General features: G+C 43.7%; 1 protein-coding gene across 2 annotated transcripts; it reads right to left on the reverse strand.

The window, feature by feature from the left end:
* Positions 1–1529: 1529 nt before the first annotated feature.
* LOC124006345 (kinesin light chain 1-like) lies at positions 1530–10901 on the reverse strand. Of its 2 annotated transcripts, none has more exons than XM_046316316.1 (12): positions 10782–10901; positions 6229–6459; positions 5791–6021; positions 5416–5491; positions 4931–5159; positions 4718–4805; positions 4373–4474; positions 3404–3577; positions 3085–3184; positions 2728–2908; positions 2577–2643; positions 1530–2374 (listed from the first exon to the last, which is right to left on the reverse strand). In XM_046316316.1, exons 2-12 carry the CDS (start codon positions 6436–6438, stop codon positions 2282–2284), a joined length of 1551 nt encoding a protein of 516 aa, XP_046172272.1. In that variant the 5' UTR covers positions 6439–6459; positions 10782–10901; the 3' UTR covers positions 1530–2281. The 2 variants fall into 2 exon arrangements, with proteins under 2 accessions (XP_046172272.1, XP_046172271.1); XM_046316315.1 differs by lacking the exon at positions 10782–10901 and adding an exon at positions 10547–10765.
* Positions 10902–11967: the final 1066 nt, after the last annotated feature.

Genomic DNA, 11967 nt, shown 5'->3' on the forward strand with positions numbered 1-11967 from the left:
GATTGTGCATCACATTCACTAGATACAGTGGGGAGAACAAGTATTTGATACACTGCCGATTTTGCAGGTTTTCCTACTTACAAAGCATGTAGAGGTCTGTAATTTTTATCATAGGTACACTTCAACTGTGAGACGGAATCTAAAACAAAAATCCAGAAAATCACTATGATTTTTTAATTAATTAGCATTTTATTGCATGACATAAGAATTTGATCACCTACCAACCAGTAAGAATTCCGGCTCTCACAGACCTGCTAGTTTTTCTTTAAGAAGCCCCCCTGTTCTCCACTCATTACCTGTATTAACTGCACCTGTTTGAACTTGTTACCTGTATAAAAGACACATGTCCACACACTCAATCACACAGACTCCAACCTCTCCACAATGGCCAAGACCAGAGAGCTGTGTAAGGACATCAGGGATATAATTGTAGACCTGCACAAGGCTGGGATGGGCTACAGGACAATAGGCAAGCAGCTTGGTGAGAAGGCAATAACTGTTGGCGCAATTATTAGAAAATGGAAGAAGTTCAAGATGACGGTCAATCACCCTTGGTCCGGGGCTCCATGCAAGTTCTCACCTCGTGGGGCATCAATGATCATGAGGAAGGTGAGGGATCAGCACAGAACTACACGGCAGGACCTGGTCAATGACCTGAAGAGAGCTGGGACCACAGTCTCAAAGAAAACCATTAGTAACACACTACGCCGTCATGGATTAAAATCCTGCACCGCACGCAAGGACCCCCTGCTCAAGCCAGCGCATGTCCAGGCCTGTCTGAAGTTTGCCAATGACCATCTGGATGATCCAGAGGAGGAATGGGAGAAGGTCTGATGAGACAAAAATAGAGCTTTTTGGTCTAAACTCTACTCGCCGTGTTTGGAGGAAGAAAAAGGATGAGTAACAACCCCAAGAACACCATCCCAACCGTGAAGCATGGAGGTGGAAACTTCATTCTTTGGGGATGCTTTTCTGCAAAGGGGACAGGAACTACTGCACCGTATTGAGGGGAGGATGGATGGGGCCATGTATCGCTTGATCTTGGCCAACAACCTCCTTCCCTCAGTAAGAGCATTGAAGATGGGTCGTGGCTGGGTCTTCCAGCATGACAACGACCCGAAACACACAGCCAGGGCAACTAAGGAGTGGCTCCGTAAGAAGCATCTCAAGGTCCTGGAGTGGCCTAGCCAATCTCCAGACCTGGACCCAATAGAAAATCTTTGGAGGGAGCTGAAAGTCCCGATTGCCCAGCGACAGCCCTGAAACCTGAAGGATCTGGAGAAGGTCTGTATGGAGGAGTGGGCCAAAATCCCTGCTGCAGTGTGTGCAAACCTGGTCAAGAACTACAGGAAACGTATGGTCTCTGTAATTGCAAACAAAGGTTTCTGTACCAAATATTAAGTTATGCTTTTCTGATGTATCAAATACTTATGTCATGCAATAAAATGCAAATTAATTACTTAAAAATCATACAATGTGATTTTCTGGATTTTTGTTTTAGATTCCGTCTCTCACAGTTGAAGTGTACCTATGATAAAAATTACAGACTTCTACATGCGTTGTAAGTAGGAAAACCTGCAAAATCGGCAGTGTATTAAATACTTGTTCTTCCCACTGTATATTAGTAAATCTTTGTTTTAATTGTGCTTGTGCAGATCAGTGTTTTGGAATTAAAATCATCTAGTGCCAAAAACATGAGAACCACTGGTAAACATGAACAGAAGAAGATAAAATCAGAATGGAACACATTTTTTAAAAACACATTGTATAAATAAGGTATTTTTTCATGCATAGCTATAGTCATTTAGATAATATCCAATAGCTTCAGACACTACCTTAATAAAAATAAACATGTTCATAATTGTGAACAATCATTGAAGAATTCAAGCATTTCCCTCCTTGTACAGTAAGTCACAACAGAGCATTACTAAATCATTATAAAAAAGCTAAATGTAATTTCATTTCCAGATTAAACTGGTCTGAAATGGATACCATCTGCGTCACTCAAAACCAGCCCTCATTGCTGTGTGTATCCTAATCTATACCCCAGACCTGGGGCACCAGGGGATGAAACTAGCAGACAGCAGGCAAGGAGTACCAGTGGCCTCCCCCAGCTACAACATAGTGCAGTAAACAAACCTCAACTGATAATGGATCAGTGTTTGATTTAAACAGGGAAGGGGTGGAGTGACCCATGTAGGCGCAAGAGGCCAATCCACAGACAGAGAGTGGAGTCGGGGCCAGAGCTGTATGAGTACTTCCTGATTGTTAGGAGGGGGGGCTAGTGTTCAGACGTGTAGCTGAGGGACCCTCGCCGTGCTAGGCTCTGGGTGCTGGAGCTCAGGGTTCGGTTCTCTGTTAGGTCGCTGGTGCCCTGGAAGAACATACAAAACACTTGACTAGTCTGACCGTATGTGTATAACAATGACATACACAGTACATTGATTTTGATGACACACAGCCAGAGAAATGCCTTAGGATATGAAGCACATGAAATGAAAGGTGATTAATAAACACTAACAATCATATTGTACAGAAATGTGAGAAAAAGACAGAAACCAGAAACGGATGCTCACCCTTGCTGCTTCTTGCCGCTCCCTCGCACCCACGTTCAGCACATTCAGAGAATTAGCCCTTTTCATCCTGAGAGAGAACAAGAGAGTGAGAGTAACAAATGGAACATCATTTTGAGAGCTAACACATGCAGAATGAGGACTTGGTCTTTACCCAGGAGTCGGAGGGGTGGTATCCTGAGTTCCGACTCCTTTCAGCTTCCTGACCAGCTTCTCGCTGCTCCTGCGTATCGACTCGCGGAGTTTGGTGAACGAGCCGCTGCGCTTCAGACTGCCCAGCCCATCCTGCATGGAGCCCTCCTCTGCCGTGTGGGCGCAGATATCCCGCACCTCTCCTGAGACACCAACATCACAGAGGTTACACATCAGTGGCGTCATTCTGTTAAGATGAGCTATTTACAGTACATATCTGAGATACATTATTATTCCTATACATACACCCTTTTAGGGTCAAAATGCTAGTGAACCTTGAGAGCAGGTTTCAAAGAGCATATTATGACTTTGCTCTCACCATCCACAGATCCAAATTCTTTTTCATGGGCCAGGGTCAGGATCTCTTTATACAGAGCCTCAGCTTGTCTGTACTTCCCTTGTTTCAGGTAACATGAAGCCTGTAGCCAGAAATACAGCAATACTAGAGTCACAAATAGCGCAATCACACCTCAGATAGATTGACCCAAGCTGCATGCGTGTGTCTATGCCCCCCACTTCTACCCAAGTATAGCATATTATACACACAAATAATATGGTATCATCTAGCCCAGTGACCATGCCAACCATGTCCACTCCCCCTTTTTACACCTCCCTCCATCTCCCTCTCCATCCCTCACCAGGTTATTCTTGGTCTTGGCCACGTTGGTGTCGTCGGGGCCCAGCCTGCTCTGGTAGATGTGCAGGGCACGCTCGTAGTACTGCTCCACTTCCTGGTACTTGCCCTGGTTCTGACACAGCAGCGCCAGGTTGTTCAGCTGCTTTGCCACGTCAGGGTGGTCCATGCCTAAAACCTGCCCACGACAACAAGAGAGGAGGGGGGTGAAGGGAGATCAACAGGCAGGTTTTGGTAATAAGCATTGTGCAGGGTAGCGCATTACAAAGTAATGCGTTACAGTAATTAAGTTACTTTTTGTGGTAACGAGTAATATAACAGAGTTACTGTTCCAATTTAAATAATACAGTTACTGATACATTTTTGGGTTGTTACTTGTGTTATCATTCATTTCCTATTACAGTTACTGATCCAAATAAGTATTTGTGACAGAGCAAAATATATTTTTAAAATTCCCCCGCCCCAGATTCTAATGGTTTTCATCTGACGCCCTCTCACAAAGTTCCTGTTCACGCACGCACACACACTACTAACGGCTTTAGTGAGGGAGCTGGAAAATAGGAGAAGCATCTTAAACATTGAGTTTCTCAGCGCGGAAGTACTCCCATTGCTTTGATTTGGTAGGACACAATTACAAGAATATAACAGTAAAATGTCAACTGTGTCCAGGCGAGAAACACCTATCCACTGCTAGAAACACAACATTGTTTTCATTGAGTGAGAATGTGAAACGTTTTGGGGTGTAACGCAAAAGTAATATAACAAATTACTTTCCCCAGGGAGTAGTAAGTAATTATTTATTGTTTAAAGAAGTAATGAGTCATCGGTAATATTATTTTTTTGAGTAACGACCCCAATGTTTTATGTAGTATGGTTGCAGTGCTATGTAGTACAGAATTCTTGCAGAGTTGCCATTGGTCCATCAGACGGCAGGGTTTCTAGTCACGGTGCTGCTAGGTTACCGCCCCATTACCTTCTCTCTGATCTCCAGGGCTCTCTTACACAGTGGCTCAGCCTCCTTGTACTTCCCTCTCTTTCCATACAGTACAGCAAGGTTGTTGAGTGTGGCTGCCACCTATAAACAAATACAGTACTGTTAGTTACATACAGTGATGTAGTGGTGAAAAAAGAAACACTCCCTATATTTTCATTTCATTTTTCCACAAAAGGTGGGTTACACACCACTGGTTACATATTGTAGCTGCTTATCCACTGAGCTGGGGAAAGCCATTAGATATGCATGTTTTAGACATCTTATTTAGCTGTTTGTCCATTTTGGTGACCCTTGACCTTCACTATAGACTATAGAGGAACATACCGCAGGGTGATCTATGCCCAGGGTTTTCTCCCGGATGGCCAATGCGTCATTCAGGAGGTTCGCCGCCTCTTTGTACTTGTTCTGGTCTCTACAGAGAAGAGCGAAACAGCCTTTAGCTTTAGCACACGGCTAACTTAACTAGTCACACTACAGAAATCTCCCACAGCAAGACCTAGCATCGAGGCTATGCAAGGCTAACGTGGCGCCAATCACCTGTAGACCAGGGCCAGTATGTTGAGCATGGTGGCCACATCAGGGTGGCTGTGGCCTGAGGACTTCTCCAGGTCCTCCAGGGCCTGTTTGCAGAGGGGCACGGCCACCTCATAGCGGCCCTGGGAGGCGTACTGGATCACCAGGTTATGAAGGGTTCTCAGGCGGGCCGGGATCTCATAGCCTCCCTGCTGGGCCGCTGCTGCCACACTGCTACCGTGGGGCTGAGATACTGGGGGACAGGAGAGGGAGGTAGAGTCATTCATACATACACACAAATATACATGAACACAGACATACATGGACACATATGCTCACTGGCAAATATATTGTGCATATACACATATACAAACACACAGTGAGTGACAGACTATGCAACACGCAACACAGAGGGACACATCGAGACACCGGCACACATACATGCATAGCTCGTCTGCACAGCAGATTGATAGACAAGAATATCCGTCTCATTTGACGAGTGCACGTACTCTGTGACTGTTCCTCCTCGTCCGTGGGAAAAAGGTCATCTAGGGACTCCTTGGTGGAGCCCGTCTCTTTGTCTTCCTGTCGACATAGTAAACATAACTAGATTTATAGTGCAGAGCTGAGGGGAGTATCTATATGAACTTTACAGAGAAACACATATCAACCTGTTCTGATAAGCCACCAACAGCTTAGCTTCAGTCATAACATAAAAGATGAGGCAAACACATGCACCATGTCGTGGGTCATATTCATTAAGACACACCGTAGCGAAACATTTCTCATTAGACAAGTTTTGGTAGTTCCTCACTGTATCAGTCAGTTTTTTCCTGTTTGGTGCCTAATGAATATGACCCTGATTGTGGTGGTCTGTGACATACCGGTGGGGGCTCCTCCTGGTCGTACTTGCGGATGCTGCTCATGAACTGCAGGTGTCTGTTCTGCTCCTCCAGCGTGACCACCACCTGCTCCCTGTCCTGCAGCCTCTGCTGGGCCCCGGCCAGCTCGTCCCTCAGCCACTGGTTCTCCTGGCACAGCCTCCGTACCTGGGTCCGCAGCTTCTGCTTCTCTGCCTCCAGGGAGCCCAGGTGAGCCGACAGAGCCATCATCACCTGGGGAGGAGGAGGGAGAGGGATGAGGTACAGGGAAAGAAAGATAGATAGAAAGAGAAAGAGAGTGAAGTAGGTGTGCATATATACACATGTACAACACACCCAAAATACAGCCAAAATACAGCCAATAAGACAACTTCCCCCATTATGCGGTCTTTATGCATTCTACTATCTCCATACATTCCCTCATCTCCAGTATGATCCCACCTGTGCCTCTCCCAGGCCCAGCTCTATCCTCTCCAGAGACTGGCGGATGATCCCACTCTTCTCCTGCTCCACACTGCCACTGTCGGCCACCGGCCGGCCCTCCAGCGCCTTCTGCAGGTCGTCCAGGAGGGTGTGGTTCTCGCCACGAAGCGCCTCCAGGCCCGCGATCACTTGCCGCGTGCTGCACAGAATCTCCTCCCCCGACAACATGGTGCCACTCTCAGCTCAACCCTGGATGGAGGAGGAAGAAGGGGAGGTTTCACCATTTAAAAAAATACTTGTACATGGTCATATGGACTATACAAGGTGTAGAACGCATTCCACAGAGATGCCAGCCCATGTTGACTCCACAGTTATGTCAAGTTGTCCAGATGTCCTTCGGATAGTGGACCATTCTTGATACACACAGGAAACCAGGAAACTGTTGAGTGTGAAAAACCCAGCAGCGTTCCAGTTCTTAACTCAAACCATTGCGCCTGACACTTACTACTTCACCCCCTGAATGGCACACATAGAAAATCCATGTCTCAAGGCTTAAAAACCCTTCTTTAACCTGTCTCCTCCCCTTCATCTACACGGATTGAAGTGGGTTTAACAAGTGACATCAACGAGAGATCATAGCTTTCACCTGAGTTCACCTGGTCAGTCTGTCATGGAAAGAGCAGGCGTTCTTAATGTTTTGTACACTCAGTATATATGCATGGAACATACCAAGTGAATAAAGGTCCAACAGCGCTGTTCAATGGCAGCATGGAATTAATGGCAGCATGGAATTAATGGCAGCATGGAATTAATGGCAGCATGGAATTAATGGCAGCATGGAATTAATAATATGGCTAATGGCAACACTCCACAGTAAACAATGTTGTGTTGGACTATGACAATGTGCTGGCTAACCAACTAGCTTTACAAATGCAACTATCCTTTTACCACTGACAGTACGCTAAAGAGACTTGTGACTAGTGATTTACAGTAAAATACAGCTGGTACTGAACTGGGATGTCTCACAAACAGCAGCCCCTAGACACACAAAGACAAACACACAGAGGAGAAAGGAGAGGGGATAAGTCACTTCTAACCAAACTAATAACACACAAGCCTACCATAATGACAACAATCCATTTTATTTGTCCTATAGCTGTTTTACAAAACAAAATGTCTTATCAGAACATAAAATGTTCCGTGCAAAGTGCAAAACTACAAGTGTAGCCTATGTTTACCACCACAGGGGGGTGTCACCAATGACAACAGCATGCTGACCTGATCTGCCTGGGTATTTTTTATGCAAACTTTCATAACCACAATCACTATGCATTCTGGCAGTCAAAGGAAACAGTGAATAGCCAATACAGACACCTATGGGACTGTACTGTATGTAAAACACATCCTGGGACAACGGTGTGATGTTGCTCTGTGAGCCCGAAGGCATAAAGCCTGGAGCCGAATCAAGTCATAACACATGATGTAGCCTACTTCCTGGTCAGTGGGCCTTCATGCCACATTGAGGGGTTGGAGTGGGATGTGTAGTACAATGAGAACAGGCCCAGAGAGAAAAGGTCTGATCATAGGTTGGAGTGGGATGTGTAGTACAATGTGATCATATGGTTGGAGTGGGATGTGTAGTACAATGGATGATCATATGGTTGGAGTGTGTACAATGAGAACAGGCCCAGAGAGAAAAGGTCTGATCATAGGGTTGGAGTGGGATGTGTAGTACAATGAGAACAGGCCCAGAGAGAAAAGGTCTGATCATAGGGTTGGAGTGGGATGTGTAGTACAATGAGAACAGGCCCAGAGAGAAGAGGTCTGATCATATGGTTGGAGTGGGATGTGTAGTACAATGAGAACAGGCCCAGAGAGAAAAGGTCTGATCATATGGTTGGAGTGGGATGTGTAGTACAATGAGAACAGGCCCAGAGAGAAGAGGTCTGATCATATGGTTGGAGTGGGATGTGTAGTACAATGAGAACGTGCCCAGAGAGAAAAGGTCTGATCATATGGTTGGAGTGGGATGTGTAGTACAATGAGAACAGGCCCAGAGAGAAAAGGTCTGGTTGGAGTGCAGTTCTGACATTAGATGAAAACCCACAACAATATCAACCCTGATCTGGTACAGATACAAATAAAACATAGTAGTGGGTGTTCTATTTCTGGTTGGGTGTTCTATTTCTGGTTGGGTGTTCAATTTCTGGTTGGGTGTTCAATTTCTGGTTGGGTGTTCAATTTCTGGTTGGGTGTTCAATTTCTGGTTGGGTGTTCTATTTCTGGTTGGGTGTTCTATTTCACGGTCCTTGCTCTCTGTGGTAATAACATGTTGAAGCATCTTGCAGCACGGCTACAGGGGATGGCCTCAAAAAATATGTTTAAAAAGGTTGGCTTCTCGGAGACCAGATGGGCAGCCTGAGCATAAAAGACCTCTGATCACCCTTTCACCATACCAATATTAATGGGAGTAGGAGGTTTGCGCTGTGAAGCCAAGCGCCTAAGAGGAGAAACAGGTGTCTTTGGGGAACAAGAGAGTGAGCTATGCTGGGCCTGAGCACGAGGCTGCATCAGCATAACACCAAAAGGCAGGCCAGCTGCAGCAGACCATACATTAACACAAGGATATCGGTTTACTCGTGGCTCCTGGGAGGAGAGCAGCGTATGGCAGTTGTGAACAACAGTGGTCATTGGAATTGATTAGGACTCATGCTGCAGTCAGTTTATAAAGGACCAATAACGGATCTAAAGTTGAAAAGAGTGGTGAACTTATTTAATATTTGGGTAAATCCATTTCAATTCAATCCCTTTTTGACAGAACCACTTTTGATTTAAACATACAGTACATTTCCAGACATGTTTGCCCATGGAAGAAGTGGCCAGAAAGTGACTTTCTGAACATGAATGCTAAAACATTCAGGAGATAAACGTACTCAGTTGGCCCATTTTGCATACTCCACCATACCTTGAGACATCAATGTCTTCATCACTGGAAAATATACACTTTTGAGTTTGATATAATTTAAAAGCTTACTAATAGTGTTGTCAAACTATACTGAACAAAAATATAAATGCAACATATAAAGTTGGACCTATGCCCTCCCAGGCTGACCCATGGCTGCACCCTTGCCCAGTCGTTAAATGTATAAACTAGGGCCTAATGAATTTATTTCAATTGACTGATTTCCTTATATGTATCTCAGTAAAATCTTAGAAATTGTTGCATGTTGCGTTTTTATTTTTGTTTTGTAATATATATATGATTATTTATTTTGAAAAAAAAAATTGTAATTAATAATAAAACATTTAACGTCAATTATCTAAAAACACAAACTCAAATTTTCTCTTCATTTTTGTATAGGTTATAGGTTGTAGCTTAGACCCTATTTAACATCATCTGAAGTTTTTGTGTTGTGCCTGAAATTCTATATCATACAATTGGTGGTGAGATTCAGGAGGGCCTGATCAATTGAAAGCAATAAATGTGATGACTGAATAGTTAGCCCTACGATAGACCTACAGTTACGATAGGCATACAGTTACGATAGACCTAGTTGCGATAGATCTACAGTTACAATTGGCCTACAGTTACGATAGGCCTAGAGTTACGATAGACCTAGTTGCGATATATCTACAGTTACAATTGGCCTACAGTTACGATAGGCCTACAGTTACGATAGGCCTACAGTTACGATAGACCTAGTTGCGATATATCTACAGTTACAATTGGCCTACAGTTACGATAGGCCTACAGTTACGATAGGCCTACAGTTACGATAGACCTAGTTGCGATAGATCTACAGTTACAATTGGCCTACAGTTACGATAGATCTACAGTTACAATTGGCCTACAGTTACGATAGACCTACAGTTACGACAGAGGATGCTCCTCTGTAGGTCTATGGGAGAAATGCAACACCTGTCAGAGACAGATAAACAACATGTGCCCGTGTACAGGAGGACTTGTGCCATAGGCTACTACTGTGTCTGCCTTCACGGTTTTATATGGATTACGAATTTGTATAACATTAGGCAATAACAACAGATGGTTAGGCCGGTGTATTGTTGTGGCTTCGTCAACGCGTTTAAAATTGTATAGGGGAAAGTATACTGCGTAGGCTACGACAAATACAGACAAAAATATATTCATCAAAATAAATACATTAATTTTGTCAAATAAATGTATTGATGACATACTACAATCATGCAGAAGAAAATGAAGACCATTGCGATATAATGCAGCCATAGAAACTACAAATGTATGATCCACATGTCAAAGAACACATTGATGTTAACACTAACAAGAGTACTATCAACAAAGTTATTTTTAACCTACTTGCTGCTAATTCCAAGCTTTTGGCGAGTTGTCGACCTCTTTTTGTCACGTATCTCCGATTTTTATTTGGGCTCCCATTAAAGTTAATTGGACCGTTCGCGTGAAAACATCCACTATTTGTTTATTATGGGACCAAGATAACGGATCAATTTAGACGACGGCATTAACAGTAGTCCTACAGTAATTCAGTAATCATTCACCTGTTCTTGCGGCTCAGACTCTCATTTCAGCTTACCTGATCAGATCATTCCCACCATGCACCGCGGTAGATGGATGTCATCTCCGTCTGGGGACAAGGCCATCTATCTGTGGTTGCTCCGAACTGCGAGTGACGGGACAAACCAGCACAGACAGGACTGTAAGGCTGACTGTCACCGAAATGAACTGCTCTATTCACATTTAATGTTAAATAAACGCATAAAAAAGGGTATATATTCAAATAATATATGATGTATTTAATATGATATAAATTATATTTATCTATGACAGGCTCTCAATGTATTAGGCTGTAATGGAATGACATTTTAGTTTTAAAGTGCTACATACCAGAACTGGTATTCTGATGATATGGACAAATTTGTGGCTATTTCTCCATGAAATGCGTTTTTGTTGTGGTATTCTTTAGGAATATGCTGCATGTGTGTGCACAGTGTTACTGTTATTGTATGTAACGAATTGGTATGTGCATAATTAATTTGCTGAGTCAGTGGTTATTGTCCATAATAAGTCAGTTACATTGTAACCAACACAACACAACACAATACAACACAACACAACCCAATACAACACAACACAACACACAAACATGCCCAGTGGCACCACACATCACTGCATGGTGTTGTATTTATCATGCAGACTTCGAAATAGCCATCAATAACAGAAAGGTGGGGGCCAGTGTGTGTCGGACAGGGGTGTGTTCGGGTGGAGTAAAAGGGGTAGTGGAATTCTGAGGGGACTTAATATAACTTGTCAAGTTTTCAACAAAGCAGATTAAAAGGGTGGGATGGGATGGAGGCATGGCCCAGGGAGAATAATAAACATTAGGAGTAGCAGTATTAGTTGAGACAGTGGTGATGGCAGGGTTGTACGAGGCATCACCATTAGTTACAGTAAGAGAGCAATGACTTAATAGCTTAGATATAGGAGTGAAAAAGATAATGTAAGTCAACTAAAAAGTATTGATGTTTGTGGATATTGGACAACATATCTGATGTGCAGGCCTCCCAGAATGAATGAATTACAAAATTCATGTAAAAAGGTTCATTGCAAATATTAAGGATGCACGAAAACCAGAAAGAAATCGTGAGGAAAAGTCAGAGTGATGGGAAGGATGGCAAGAGCAGGAGCAATCTGAGAAACAAATTGCAAGGCTTTAGAGACCAACATGGACTATTAGAACACAGTGGCATCTTCTACAGAGA

This window comes from Oncorhynchus gorbuscha, linkage group LG19, assembly GCF_021184085.1.
Source record: "Oncorhynchus gorbuscha isolate QuinsamMale2020 ecotype Even-year linkage group LG19, OgorEven_v1.0, whole genome shotgun sequence".
NCBI lineage: Eukaryota > Metazoa > Chordata > Actinopteri > Salmoniformes > Salmonidae > Oncorhynchus > Oncorhynchus gorbuscha.